The sequence below is a fragment of the Nylanderia fulva genome, unplaced genomic scaffold, assembly GCF_048542155.1.
Source record: "Nylanderia fulva isolate GAGA-0341 unplaced genomic scaffold, ASM4854215v1 Scaffold70, whole genome shotgun sequence".
NCBI classification, from domain to species: Eukaryota; Metazoa; Arthropoda; class Insecta; order Hymenoptera; family Formicidae; genus Nylanderia; species Nylanderia fulva.
In genome coordinates this window covers 602,331-617,880 of record NW_028190808.1, presented here as the reverse complement: position 1 = coordinate 617,880, position 15,550 = coordinate 602,331, and the positions used below count along the sequence as shown (strand labels likewise).

Here is a 15,550-nt window from a genome sequence, read left to right as displayed (position 1 = left end):
TCGATAATCTTTAATACTTTATTACTTTTATGCATAAAATAATTAGACATATCAATTGATGTAAAGAAAACAGTTTTGAGGTTATTTTGAAGAAAATATATTATAATTTGCAACTTTCATGCATCACTTAAAGCCTTATAATTTTTATTTGAAATATTTTCTCAAAAAGCTTTTATTTTCCAAATGTTTAATTGTTGCAGAACTTTTAAGACATCCTGTACGAGAAACTGCAAAAAAAAAACAAGAATAACTTTCAATATTTACATAAGTATATTTTAGTATTATTCAAAATATAACACGTATAACAACTGTTTAAAACATAACTTTCAATCAGGATATTTATTTTTATATTATGCATCAAGACCAGTCATGACAGTTGTAATCCAAATAACTTGTCATTATTTCGTGAGAAAGTTGGTTGTCACTATGCTACTGTACATAGAAATTGATTGTATATGCGTATATATGACAAAATCTTTGGTTTTTAAAAATATTTAAAAAATATTAAATGATTCTTGTATCAATTATTTGTAATTCTATTACAAGTCGCCGCGTACAGTCGCACGTTATAGATCCGCACGATTTTTATATATTTCTGTACCGAGATGGAAAGATTGTTCTCAGAATATATTTGGTGTTAACTGTAAATACTCTCTCACAATTATTTTAATTCCCGTCTCGTATCGAAGCGTCTAAGTAATTCGACGCGCGTATAACCAAAGTGGTGACGTCCCGACGTGATCGCGAGCGAGCGGGAATTCGCGATTCTTTTGTGTTCGCGTGAGAGAGCGGTACATTTTTTACTTTTTATTGTGACGACCGGTGAGACGATCTATTCGATCGGACCCGGAAAAGTGATAGTGACCAGTTGCGTGTAAAAAAAAAAAAAAAACGATTTGACATAATTGTGACGCGAGACGATGGAGTGATCGGTTCGCGCGTAGAGACGGAGGCGCGGGCGTACGAGCAACCGCGTGTGTAAATGCAGCAGGCGGCCCCGATTGCGATGCAGGCGGCCCCGAGTGCGATGCAAGCGGCCAGGTTGGAGCAGCCGCCGGGATACTTTTTCACCGCTCCCGAGATAAACCGTGTTGGCATGCGAATGCCAGAGTTTACGCCGTCGGATCCGGAGCTCTGGTTTAATATCGTTGACCGGAGTTTCCAGGCCGCCGGAATCACGGTCGATGCTACGAAATTCGGCTACGCACTAACATCCATCGGGCCGAATTACACTGCCGAGGTGCGAGATATAATCATGAACCCGCCTGCGGAGCACGCGTACGAAACGTTGAAGACGGAGCTGGTCAAGCGTCTGAGCCTGTCACAGGAGCACAAGACCCGGAGGCTCCTGGAACATGAAGAAATTGGAGATCGCAAGCCGTCGCAATTTTTGAGACACCTCGCTGGAAACGTGGTTGGCGACCCTGTTTTGCGGACGATCTGGCTTAGCCGGTTGCCAGCTTACATTCAGCCGCATCTGGTGACGCGCACGGCAGACACGATCGAACAACTGGCCGATATCGCGGATGCGATTGTTGAGGCGACCCGGGCACCGGCGTTTCAAGTGGCCGAGGCGTCAAAATTTGTGCCACCGCAGACGCAATGCGCGAGCGATCCCGGGGCCTTGGAAGCCAGGATGGAGGTGCGACTGGCGCAAATGCGGCTTGCGATGCAGCAAGAGATGGCAGAACAACTGACGGCCATACGTAAGTCGATAGAATCAATTGGTGATAACCGATATCGCGACGATGATTGACGTCGTTCGCGACCTCGTTCGCGTTCACGTTCACGCCCGCGAGCGCGATCCAGCAGCCGTGGTCCACCGGCCAGCGGCGTATGCTGGTATCATTGGCAGTTCGGAGCGGAGGCACGGCAGTGCAGACCACCCTGCTCGATGCAGATGCAGGGAAACGCAGGAGCGGGACGTTAGAGGCGGCAAGCGACCCGGAACATAGTGCGCACCGCTTATTCGTGACTGACACAAATACGAGAACGAAATTTTTAATTGACACGGGCGCGGATCTCTGCGTGTTCCCTCAAAAGATGGTTCGAGGGCCACGACAGAGATCGACCTACGAGTTATCGGCCGCCAACGGCACACCAATATACACATACGGGACGGAAAACATGACTTTGAATTTCGGATTGCGACGGGCTTTCGCGTGGCGTTTCGTGATCGCGGACGTCGAAGCCAATAATCGGTGCCGATTTCCTCGAGCATTATGGCCTCCTCGTGGATCTGCGCAATTCTCGCCTCGTCGATCAGCTGACGAGCTTGACGCCCGCGGGCGTTGTATCCATTGCGACGTACCGCAGATTAAAACGGTCACAGGGGAGACGCCATACCACCGGTTGTTGGTGGAATACGCGGACATCACAAGGCCGAGCGGACAAATACAAGAAACGATCCACGCCACGCGACATTTTATTGAAACGACGCCGGGACCGCCTGTCGCGTGCAGACCACGAAGACTTGCTCCGGATCGACTCGCGGCCGGAGTTCCGACGAATGGTTGAGACCGGAATCGCGCGACCTTCAAAGAGCAGTTGGTCGGCGCCCTTACATATGGTGCCGAAAAAAAGCGAAGAATGGCGACCTTGCGGCGACTATAGAGCATTCAACGCGAGGACGATTCCGAACCGATATCCTGTGCGACATATCCAGGATTTTGCACAGGCCCTCGGAGGAAAAAAACTATTTTCAACAATAGATCTGGTGCGGGCGTACCACCAGATTCCAGTGGCGGAGGAGCACATCCCGAAGACGGCGAACACCACACCGTTTGGCATGTACGAATTTCCGTACATGTCATTCGGATTGAGAAACGCGGCGCAGACGTTTCAGAGATTCATCGACAAAGTCTTACGCGGATTAGACTTTTGTTACGCGTACGTCGATGACATTCTGGTCGCGTCAACGTCGGAGGAGGAGCATCAAAACCATCTGAGAGCAGTATTCAAACGTCTGCGGGAATACGGGGTGACTATCAACCCCGCGAAGTGCGTATTCGGACAGCAGAAGGTAGAGTTCCTGGGATACGAAGTTTCCGACGGGGGAACACGACCGCTGCCGACACGTGTGGAGGCGATCCTCGCGGGTCGAGAGCCAGGAACGACGAAGGAGCTGCGACGCTACCTAGGCATGCTCAACTTCTACCGACGATTCCTGCCAAAAGCTGCCGAAATGCTAGCGCCGTTGAACGATCTCCTCCACGGCAACGTCAAGGGAAAAGCGGCGATATCGTGGACGCCGCGAGCGCAGAAGGCATTCAAGGATTCGAAAGAGAGCTTGGCACAGGCCGCGCTCTTGCGACACCCCAGGTTAGACGCAGAGCTCGCCCTGTTTACTGACGCGTCGGAGCAGAGCATCGGCGCGACTTTGCAACAGCGTGGCAGCGACGGATGGGAGCCGTTAGCCTTCTTCTCGAAAAAGCTAAGCCCATCCGAGATGAAGTACAGCGCGTTCGACAGAGAACTGCTGGCAATCTACCTGGGGGTCAAACACTTTCGATACATGCTGGAGGCGCGCGCGTTTGTGATCTACACGGATCACAAACCGTTGATCTACGCCTTTCGTCAACAACCGGAGAAGAGCACGCCGCGCCAGTTCCGCCATTTGGACCTTATCGTGCAGTTCTAAACCGACATTCGGCACGTGACAGGCGAGGAGAACGTCGTGGCGGATGCGTTATCACGAGTCGAGGAGCTGAATTCTCCCCTGGACTACGCTGCACTAGCGGAGTCGCAGGGGACTGACAAAGAACTCGACGATTATACAAGGCGAGAGACCGGAATAAAACTCGAGAAAGTGCAGATTCCCGGAACGGGGATACAAGTTTACTGCGATACGACGACATCGACACCGCGGCCGTTTTTGACAAGGCCGTTTTGGCGGGCCGCATTCAACTTGGTGCACGACCTGGCACACCCAGGAATCAAGGCAACGGGCAGACTCGTGGCGCAGCGCTACGTCTGGCCGTCGATGAACGTTGACTGCCGCAGCTGGGCGCGTGCATGCGTGCCCTGTCAACGTTCAAAGATCTCTCGACATGTCTCGGCGCCATTAGGAAAATTTGCAGTACCATCGAGCAGATTCGAGCACGTACACCTGGACATTATCGTGATGCCCGTCTCAGAGGGCATGCGATATTGCCTCACGTGCGTGGACCGCTTCTCACACGGTGGCCGGAGGCGTTCGCACTACGAGACCAGGAGGCGGAGACGGTCGCAAGAGCATTCTACGAGGGATGGGTTTGCAGATTCGGGGCGCCCGTGCGAGTAACAACGGACCAGGGGCGCCAGTTCGAGTCCCATCTCTTTCGACGGCTGAGCGAGATGACAGGAGTGCAGCACCTGAGGACGACGGCGTACCACCCGCAGGCCAATGGAATGGTTGAGAGGTTACATCGCCAGCTCAAGACGGCAATCAAATGCCGGCAGAATGATCGCTGGACGGAGGCGCTGCCGACGGTGCTGCTCGGGATCCGAGCAGCGTGGAGAGACGACCTGCAGGCGACCGCAGCGGAGCTGGTGTACGGCCAGACGCTGAGGATCCCAGGGCAATTCCTGGGCCGACGACCTGTGAACAACGAGGACGACGCGGCCGACTTCGCAAGGACGCTGAGGGAGCAGTTCGAGGAGCTGCGACCGGTGGACGGCACCCGACACGGGGACCGACGGCCGTTTATTTACAAGGACCTAAGTAGGAATAGTATGGGGGTTCTAACCCGGGTCCTCTGAGGGGGGTGCGGGGCGGGGGGGTTTTCGGGGGCGAGGGGGTATGACGTCACGCGGGCGGGGGGTCTTATCAGCAGATAAGCTTATCTATGTTTATAAACAAAAGATAAACAATATCTATTACAAAGGGCTGCCGACAATCGGGGGGGGGGGGGGTTGCGTTTCTTCTCTTCATACGTTTATGTTTATAAACAAAAGATAAACAATATCTATTACAAAAGGGCTGCCGACAATCGGGGGGGGGGGGGTTGCGTTTCTTCTCCTCATACGTTATCTGTATATTTCTAAGAAATATAATCAAATTCTAAGAAGGGCCACCGCTTGGCATGCGCTGACAATCAAGGGGGTTGCGTTTCTTCCCCCAAACGTTATCTGTATATTTCTAAGAAATATAATTAAATTCTAAGAAGGACCGCTTGGATCCGAGCGCCGACAATCAGTTTTCTGAAAATCTAAGATAATCAAATTTTAAGAAGGGCCACCGCTTGGCATACGCCGACAATCAAGGGGGTTGATACATGATCTATACGTATATTTCTAAGAAATACCAGCGCCGATAACCAGCGGCTGCAGGAATTTATAAACAAAACAAGCGCCGAAAATTTACGTCATCTAAATTTTTCTCGTTCGTACGTTGACGAACAAAGGGTTGATTGGGATATATAACGAGGACCGATGCCGCTGCCGGGCCATCGTACCACTGGCAAGCGCACGCTCGCTTCATTCAAGATGTTTGTCATGCTATCAAGTGCTTCCGACATTCTCAGTTTAAGTGCCGAACAGTTACAATATATTCCGATGATTGTTTTACTACAAAAATGCGGATATTTCGTAGAGCATTTGTGGGACAAGCTTCCAGAGCATATCAAGACGGATCTGGAGGTTCAGACATATCGTCGCTGCCTCGAACATTACAATCGGCCGTGGATGCGAACGCATATTGACGGTCCAGCACCGATGATCAGGGATTGTAGCGAATGTCAGCGAAAATAGGCTGAGGTTAAAAGTGTGAAAAAGTGCCAGACATAAAAAAATGGAGAACGCGGAGAATGTTGAACGCGACCTGTTGGAGCGTTTTCGCCAAGTGGGCACCTTGGGCGAATATTTCGGATGGCTGCAAGAGTGCGAACGGTTTATCGAAGAACTGGAAGAACGCAGCCGTGTCAAGCGTCCGCGTATCTCGATTGGACATAGGCAATCTCTCGTGGCAAGAATAGCGCGACTCGAGGGTGCGAAGGTGCGCTTGCAGAGACAGTATGTCGGTGAATCCATGTTTAGTGGTGGATCCATACCTAGTGGCAGCGGCGGCGGCAATAACGCGCAAAGACTTGTTTGGCGCGAGATCGATACGGCGTTCGATAGCCGTATACTTACCGATGCGGTAATTAACGTCGACTATATCGAACCGCGTCAGTTTTTGGAAAATGCAGCAGACATTATAGTCGAGAACGTGGAGAATGTGCTGCAGAGACACATCAGTGTAAAAGTGAACACTGTTTTCAACGGCGAATTTGTGTCCGGTGACAAGCGTGCCAATAAAAGTATTAATACGAGAAACTTTGAACTCTTTCGCACGTCCGATGTACGCGAGTGGTACGAGCGCCGCGTAATCGAGCCCACGTTAGCATCGCTAGAAGATTTCCAGGAACGCGATAGCGGTTGGACATTGTCGCGGATAATAGATTTGACAGTAAATATCAACAAGTATAATCCAATGCGCGCTGGATGCCATGTCAAATTACCGCAAAAAATTATGGTAAAAAGAGCGGTTGTTAATGTGCTATCGCGGACAATGCATGTTTTGCATGGTCAGTGGTAGCCGCTCTGTACCCCGCTGAAAGACATATGGAACGAGAATCCTCCTATCCGCATTACACCACAGTGCTGAATCTCCAAAACATTGAGTTTCCAGTGACTGTGAATCAAATTAAAAAATTCGAACTTGCAAACGACATCTCCGTAAACGTGTACATCATCGACAACGAGAACATCGTCCCGCTACGTCTTTCGGAAAAAAAGAAGGACAGACACGTCAATCTGCTGTACGTGGAAGACGAAAACAGCGTCGGGCATTTTGTTTTGATAAAAAATCTGTCTCGCCTCGTGAGCTCACAACTGAGCAAACACAAATGTAGAAAATTTATCTGCGATCGGTAAGTATATATTTATTAAACTTAAATTATATTTAAAATATTTCTAATTAAATTTTTTATTTTTTACAGATGTTTACACTATTTCGGAGCGGCGGATAAATTGCAAGCGCATACGGAAGATTGCGGGAATTTGAACGACTGTGCTATCCGGATTGCCGAGCGACAAGGACAAGTGGCTCAGCTTCGACAATTACACGAGGAAGGAGCGGCTGCCGTTTGTAGTGTACGCCGATCTCGAGTGTGTTTTGGCAAAGACCAAAGATGCCAAAAATTATCAACACCATCAAGTATTCAGCATCGCGTATTACGTACAGTGTTCGTATGACAGTTCGTTGTCCACATACAATTCCCGCCATAGTGTCGATTGCGTCGCGTGGTTCGCCGAACAGCTTAAAAATTTAGCAATCCGCGTAAAAAATATTTTAACGACCAATGTCCCCATGATAAATTTAACGCCTGACGAGTGGGCAAAATTTCGCAGCGCAACACATTGTCATATATGCGAAAAACCGTTTGACGAAGACGATACACACGTTTGCGATCATTGCCACCTCACCGGGCGGTACAGAGGCCCCGCGCACTCAAATTGTAACTTAAATTACAAAGAATCATTTTGTATTCCTATAGTCTTTCACAATCTGTCCGGCTACGACGCGCATTTCATTATCGAGGACATAGCCACAGCGTTCGAAGGGGAAATCGAATTATTGCCGATAACAAAGGAAAAATATATATGTAACGGCGTGTCCGTTACTAACGCCTCGCGGGCCGATCACCCGCCCGCCATTTGAGGCTATGGCGCCTAAGGCGCCCCTAAGCAAAAAAACATAACTGATACACGGGTCACCCTACCCCAGGGGCGCCCCACTACGACGCCGGCGTTATCCCCACCACAGCCTCGATGTAGAGTGGGGGAACCGCCGGCAGGGTATATAAGCCGGCTCGACGGATGAGCCGGCACCAGTCCTGTTCCGGACCTCCTAGCCAGGCAACGGGCTTTCTCGTTGTTACGCCGGGTTTCCCGGTTTCAGGCCTCCTACCTTTAGTATCGGGCAACGGGTTTCTCGTTGTTACGCCGGGTTTCCCGGTTTCCGGTCTCTTCCTGCTACACGCCGGGCAACGGGTTTCTCGTTGTTACGCCGGGTTTCCCGGTTTCCGGTCTCTTCCTGCTACACGCCGGGCAACGGGTTTCTCGTTGTTACGCCGGGTTTCCCGGTTTCCGGTCTCTTCCTGCTACACGCCGGGCAACGGGTTTCTCGTTGTTACGCCGGGTTTCCCGGTTTCCGGTCTCTTCCTGCTATACACCGGGTGACGGGTTTCTCGTCATTACGCCGGGTTTCCCGGTTTCCGGTTTCTTCCTGCTATAAGCTATACGCCTCCGTACACCATATCTCTAAGTTATACCGGGTAATTTGTAAATCTTTTCCGGACACCGCTACAGGCTACACGCCTCCGCATTTTGTTTATGCCGAGTAGTCAATAAGTTTCTCTATTTAAGGCTTTATGCCAACAAACATTTTGTTTATACCGAGTAGTCAATAAGTTTCTCTATTTAGGCTTTATGCCAACAAACATTTTGTTTATTTGTTTCTTTTTGAATAAACCAAAGCATTGTTAATAAGGAATAAGCGAGTCTGAATCTCCCCCTTCCTCCCGAATCCTGGAACCGGCGAGCCGATCCGCGGCGTCGGGAAAGGTGAACCGTTACATATATCATTCTCGAAAACTGTTAGATTGACACAAGACAAAAATGCAAAAAATTATATCAAATTACGCTTTATCGATTCGTATAAGTTTCTCAGTGCTAGTCTTGACAAATTAGCGTCATTTTTGGATAAAGATAAACTAAAAATTTTACATTCGGAATATCAAAATTTAACTAGTGAAAAATTCAATTTATTGACACGAAAGGGTGTCTTTCTATACGAATACATAGACTGCGTGGACAGATTACAAGACACACGTTTACCGCCGCGCAACTCATTTTACAGTTCCCTGACTGGCGACACAGTATCCGAGAGTGATTACGCGCACGCCGAGACCGTCTGGAGCCGATTTTCCCTTCGAACGCTAGGCGAATATAGCGATTTATATTTAAAAATTGATGTCTTGTTATTGGCAGACATATTTGAAAATTTTCGCGACAGTTGTATAAAAAGTTAAGGACTCGATCCCGCGTATTATTATACTCTCCCCGGATATACATGGGACGCCATGTTAAAACATACAAATATAAAATTTGAATTATTAACAGACATTGACATGGTAATGTTTGTCGAACGAGGTATACGCGGCGGCCTTAGTCAATGTTCAAGTCGATACGCACAGGCAAATAACAAGTACATGCAATCGTACGATCCATCGAAACCTTCATCGTACCTCATGTATTTTGATGTAAATAATTTGTACGGATGGGCAATGTGTCAACCATTGCCATATGCCGATTTTCGGTGGGTCGACGATATATCGAATTTTGACGTATCATCTATCGCGTTCGATTCACCTATAGGCTATGTTCTCGAAGTAGATTTAGAGTATCCGCAGCATCTTCATGACGCGCACATTGACCTACCGTTTTGCCCGACGTGCGATAAGCCGCCCGGCAAGCGGGAGTATAAACTCCTCGCAACGCTTTACGATAAGAAGCGCTACGTAATACACTATCGTAATCTGCAGCAGTGCACACGCCACGGGCTACGCATAACAAAAATATATCGCATACAATTCACGCAGTCAGCGTGGCTTCAAAAATACATCGAACTCAACACACAGTTTAGAACACGAGCGAAAAACGATTTTGAAAAAAATTTATATAAATTGATGAATAACGCGGTATTCGGCAAGACGATGGAAAATGTGCGCAATCATATGGATGTAAAATTATTAACAAAATGGGACGGACGGTACGGTGCGGAGGCAATGATCGCTAAACCAAATTTTCATAGTACAAGCATATTTTCGGAAAAATTAGTTGCCATAGAATTACGCAAACTCGAAGTTAAATTCTACAAACCAATCTACGTCGGCATGTGCATACTCGACGTATCAAAAGTATGTCTTTATGAATTTCACCACGAATACATGTCACCGCTCTATCGTGACAATTGTAGAGTAATGTACACCGACACGGATAGTTTAATATATCAAATTAAATGTCAGGATGTCTATGAAAATTTGAAACGCGACATCGCTCGATTCGATACCAGCGATTACGCCGCGAATAATGCGTACGGTATACCGCTTGCGAATAAAAAGGTGCCGGGTCTGATGAAAGATGAGAATAACGGCGCGATAATGACCGAATTCGTCGGGCTTAGAGCAAAAATGTATGCTTTGCGGGTGGATGGTAAAAAGGACACTAAAAAGGCAAAAGGTGTCAAAAGTAACGTCGTAGCGCGTAGTATAACATTCGACGATTATACACGCTGTCTTAATGACGAGATTGAAATGACGCGTCAACAGTCATGTATAAGATCGAAATTGCATAAAGTGTATACCATCAGCGAGACGAAAATTGCTCTAAGTCCCTACGACGACAAGCGGTATGTCGTACCTGATTCGACCGACACCTTGCCGTGGGGACATTATCGAATACCATTGTAAATTGTAAGGACGTATTAATAAGAATTATATATATTTTGTTATATATTTCATATATTTCATATATGTTATACAATATATATTATGTTATACAATGATTGAATAAAATACATTAAATAACATTGTTTTTATGTATCCAAGAGTTGTGCAAACTGTCGAATCCCAGCCATTTCACATAAACCTCGTCACCCCTCCTGCGCAGTATTTTCTCCACGAGGTACACATCCGGATAATTTGCACGATGCAGCTCATGCTCGTAAAACGCTCCAGCGATAGATGTCTTGCGATAATCCTCGAGTAGATATGTTACGGAATTAGTATACTGCACTTTAACAATCTTAAACACCTCGGTTGTCCAATTTGGCGTGTATCCCTTCTCGAAAAGTTGTTTGTACTTGCTGACGCGTACCTGATCACCTACTTTGAACTTTGCCGGGCCCGCGATTTTTACACGATTGTACACGGTAGCCAAGAGTCTTTCGGCGATCGCAGGGGTAACGTCGGCGGGTCGCATACCAATTGTTCGATGCTTGCGTCCGTTGTAATCTGATACGAGACGTGGCAGCATGTCGAACCACTTGTAAGTGCCATTCAGCGTAAACATCTTCCACATATCGTTCTTTAGTGTGCGATTGAATCGCTCGACGACCGACGCCTTCAATATCGAATATGTAGAATAGTGATTAATGTCATGTCTTCGCATAAGTCGTTGCACATCGGCGTTGTAAAATTCCTTTCCGTTATCGGTTTGCATGTTTTTCGGGCATCTCTTGCTATCCCGAATTATCTTGGCGATTGCGTCAGCTGTCTCGCTTCCTCCTTTACTCTTGAGTGGTACAGCCCACGCATACTTGCTCAACACATCGATGATGGTGAGTATGTAGTGGTAACCTCTGTTGAAACGGGAGTATGGACGCATCTCGACAATGTCGGCTTGCCACAAATCATCGTATCCTCCCACTATGACATGTCTTTGAGGGAAATTTTTTCTCGCTGACGCGTGCAACTCGTTTACCAACTGCCGTCTCTCCAAACTATGTTGCTCGTTGTTATTTTCACTATTCATTCTCGTTCTTTCGGGTTCTTTCGGGTTCGTGCCTTGTTGTTTCGGGTTTTTTCGCGTTCGTGCCTCGTTGTTTCGGGTTCTTTTGCGTTCGCGCCTCGTTGTTTCGGGTTCGTGCCTCGTTGTTTCGGGTTCGTGCCTCGTTGTTTCGGGTTCTTTCGGGTTCGTTGTTTCGGGTTTGTGCCTTGTTCTTTTGGGTTCTTTCGGGTTCTTTCGGGTTCGTTGTTTCGGGTTTTTTCGGGTTAAATTCTCATTGTTTCGGGTTCGTGGTTCGTTGTTTCGGGTTTGTGCCTTGTTCTTTCGGGTTCTTTCGGGTTAAATTCTCGTTGTTTCGGGTTCGTGCCTCGTTGTTTCGGGTTTGTGCCTTGTTCTTTAGGGTTCTTTCGGGTTCGTGCCTCGTTGTTTCGGGTTCTTTCGGGTTCGTTGTTTTGGGTTCTTTCACGTTCGTTCACTCACGTCCTTGACCCATTCGAAAATCGTTCCTGACTCGATCACAGCCTCGTCCCAAGTCGTTTCTGATCCGTTCGTAGCCCGCCTTGGCCCGTTCGCAGCCGTCCCTAACCTGTTCGCAACCCTTACTGAGTTGTTGATAGCCTTGTATGTAACCTTTAAGGACTTGTTCGTAGCCTCGTTCGCAACCCTGTTTGACATGATCGTAACCTCGATCGTAGCGGTCGCGTTCACCACCGTTTCCGGGTCGTTCACTGCTGCTTCCAGGTCGGTCACTGATGCCACTCATTGTTGTTTGGTAACACGCTGATAATCCTTCCTAGCTGTTCAACAATTGTTTGCAACCACTCGAGAATCCTTTCTAGACGTTTCACAACTGTTTGATAGACGTTTCTGAGCCAACCGCTCATTAGATGCCTGTGTCTGAGGTAGTGTTTGGCGCACGCAGAAGCTCTTTTATCGCAGTTTCCAACGCTCGTACATCCTTCTCTAACGCAGCCAGCTTCTCATCTGACTTTTTCTGTTGGATTATCAAAGTTTTAAAGCACTCTTCTAGGTACAATTTGTTGACGACATCGGTATCCGCCTCAGGTTGCGCTACACGGCGAATCTTGCGCAATCTCGCGTCATAATCTGTAGCGACGCGTTGCAGAGCGTTTTTGCGCACGCATTTTTTAATCAATCTATACCATTGATCGTTTGTGCCAGGGGTTGCATCATTTCTCCTCTCGAATAATCCAAATTTATTGATAGACATTTTTTTCAATGCTTTGTAAAGTGTCACACAATGAACTGAATAGATTGTCGGGAACCTTGTTTAATTTATAATAATGCCCGCTTCCCGCAGTTCCTCGATAATCGACAAGATCTCGTTGTCATGCGCGTTGTTGCCAGCTTGGTGCGAAGCATCGAGCAATCGTAGGCGATCCACTAGCTCGTTGGGGTCGTCCCAGTGCACGTAATCAATCTTATTGTTGGTTAGCGTCATAGCGCGAGGCATTCCCATGCCAGATTTTGGGTCGTCCGATTCCACCCGCGTCAACGGTGCGATTATATATTTGTACTTGTCCCCATTGCTACTCTTCACACGGCCTTGCACATCAAAATTGCGTTTATGCGCATTTGTCGCCAATAATATATGTTTGTATTTTTGCAAATCATCCTCCTGGTAATCAGGTCTTTTCTTGAAGATCAACTCGTACAATCCGGGCGTTCCAATGTACCGCGTGTCGCCTATGATTATATTGTCATCTTTGTCAATCGCGAATCGCTTGTTTCCGATGCGCATTTCATTCTCGTCGAAATAGACTCCGTATACATTATCAATTTCTTTCTTCTCATCAGCACCGAGGAGAGCGTCCATATACTTTTGTCCTAATGGCCCCCAATCCTTTCGCATCATTTGTCGACCTTCCAACGATCTTAACCAGTGTCGAAGGGATATTTCGGGCGGGTTACGCATGGTTTCGAAAACATTTTCGTCTACGAGTGTTTTGGGTATCACAGGTTGTGCGTTTTTCGGTGTAGATGTTGTCGGCAATGAAGCGTCCAATGGCTTCGAAATATCATATTTTCTTTTTTTCAATGTCTCCTCCTCCTCCTCTTTATATCGCTTGATGGTTTTATGTTTTCTCTTTTTTGGTGTTTCCCCCTCATACCGTGTCTCGATCTTCACACCGTCGTCGTCGTCGGTGTTAGGCTCGTTTTTCACCGAAATCGTCGCGTTGTCGACAATCTTTTGTAGCGGCTCGATAATAGGTTTAAAGTGAGTCTTGACGGCGATATCATCATCGATCTTTCCGGTCTTCAGAGCGCGGTGTTTCTTGCGGATCGATTCGGCCGTCTTCGCAATCTCCTTGGCAACCTTTTCACGCTCGCGAATGTTATCAACCATGTCGGCAGCACTCTCTCTAGAGTTTCTCTCGACCGGGAGGATTGTTGGCGACGACTAATGGCTCTGCGGTATCGCGAACTCGTTAAATCCTTTTCTGTATCGCCCGTTCGAAAGCGAGCTGTCCTTGTCTATCACTAGAAATCCATACTTTTGTTGCCAACATGTACGACATAACTCACTGAAATCCTCATACGACATGTCGGTATTCACGTGATCGTTGTACACGTGCTTCAAATTGGTGGCGTCCTGTTTAAACAGGATTAGCAGGTTCGCGTTGTCGCGTATAAGATGTTTCGGTATTCTCGCGTATGTCTGACAAAGATAGAAGCAGTCGATGTTCGAGTGGCGCCCCATTGAGAAGTACTCTCTTATCGTATCTTGCTTGTCGCATGCCACGCCATCAAAGACAAAAATTGAATTTGGATAAGCCTCGCTCGGTGGAATGACGTCACTGTTATTGGAGAATGTAAAGTAGCCGATTTCGTCAATACGCGTCAATAAATCTTCCAAATAGCGATATTTCGGCTGTTGCAGCGATTTAGAGTACACGTACACGTTCTCGAAACGCACACCGTGCGGACTTTCCAGCAGGCTTATCAACACGTTGGTTTTACCGCAGTTTGAGGGGCCGCAAACAATCGCGCGTATAGTTGTCGGTAGCATTGTACCGTGTTTGCGCACACCTTCGTTCACGCTGCAGCGTACTCTGTCGTCGTAATTCATCACTCGTATCGTCAGAGGTTGTCGCACAAATTTCATTTTCTCACTCCCGATTTGACCTCCAACGTCCGCCTATTTATAACTGCGCGGACTCGCGCTTTGCTCAGTAATGTCTAGAGATTGCAACGGATGTCAACGAAAATAGGCACAGGTCTATTAAATCGTGCGATAAACGCACTTCCGGTCGAGCTTCATATCCCCGGCTATCAATTTTGCGGCCCGGGAACTCGTTTGGAAAAGCGATTGGCTAGAGGTGATCAAGGTGTCAACCCATTGGACGCGGCGTGCCGTGAACACGATATAGCGTACTCTCGGAGCAGCGAACTCACCGAGAGACACGCGGCGGATAAGGTACTCGCCGAGAAAGCGAAAACTCGCATCGTCGCGAAAGACTCGAGTCTCGGTGAGAGAGCCGCGGCCGCAGTTGTCTGGACAGCGATGAAGGCCAAGACGAAGCTCGGCATGGGCTTGAAAACGAAAAAGAGGACGAAGAAGAGGAGGATACTTTCGGCAGCGAAACGAGGCGGATTTTTGCCGATTTTACCAATGCTGGGCGCGCTCGGATCCCTGGTTGGCGGAGCGGCTGGTGTAGCAAAAGCGGTAAACGATAGAAAAGCCGCGCAACGTCAGTTGCAAGAGATACTACGCCACAATCGCGCCATGGAAGGTCGCGGACTGTATCTCGCCTCTTACAAATATGGACGAGGAGCGAAGAAAAAAAAAACGTCAAAAAAACGTTAAAAATGCCGAAAGGTGTAACTACAAATGTGCAATTGCTACAACTTGCAAAACGTATGCACATTCCATACTTTAGAGGTGTATTTATGCGCAATAATTTACCGATAAATGGCGCGCGAGAAAATGAGAGTGGTATCGTTAATCTAGACAGTACAGACGGTCCTGGCACTCATTGGGTGGCGTATGCAAAAAGAG

The 15,550-nt window shown here is 47.7% G+C and overlaps 3 protein-coding genes and 1 pseudogene across 3 annotated transcripts; 3 read left to right on the top strand and 1 right to left on the bottom strand.

The window, feature by feature from the left end:
- The first annotated feature begins 1,836 nt into the window (after window positions 1–1,836).
- On the top strand, window positions 1,837–2,517 carry LOC146720374 (uncharacterized). Its single transcript, XM_085488731.1, has one exon. It carries the CDS (start codon window positions 1,837–1,839, stop codon window positions 2,515–2,517), a length of 681 nt encoding a protein of 226 aa, XP_085344857.1.
- A 3,253-nt stretch (window positions 2,518–5,770) lies between these two features.
- LOC146720373 (uncharacterized) lies at window positions 5,771–6,909 on the top strand (annotated as a pseudogene).
- A 2,742-nt stretch (window positions 6,910–9,651) lies between these two features.
- On the top strand, window positions 9,652–10,493 carry LOC146720372 (uncharacterized). The gene has a single exon (XM_085488713.1). The coding sequence runs from the start codon at window positions 9,711–9,713 to the stop codon at window positions 10,491–10,493; it is 783 nt and encodes a 260-aa protein (XP_085344839.1). The 5' UTR covers window positions 9,652–9,710.
- A 2,319-nt stretch (window positions 10,494–12,812) lies between these two features.
- Window positions 12,813–13,897, bottom strand: LOC146720371 (uncharacterized). The gene has a single exon (XM_085488730.1). The coding sequence runs from the start codon at window positions 13,895–13,897 to the stop codon at window positions 12,821–12,823; it is 1,077 nt and encodes a 358-aa protein (XP_085344856.1). The 3' UTR covers window positions 12,813–12,820.
- Window positions 13,898–15,550: the final 1,653 nt, after the last annotated feature.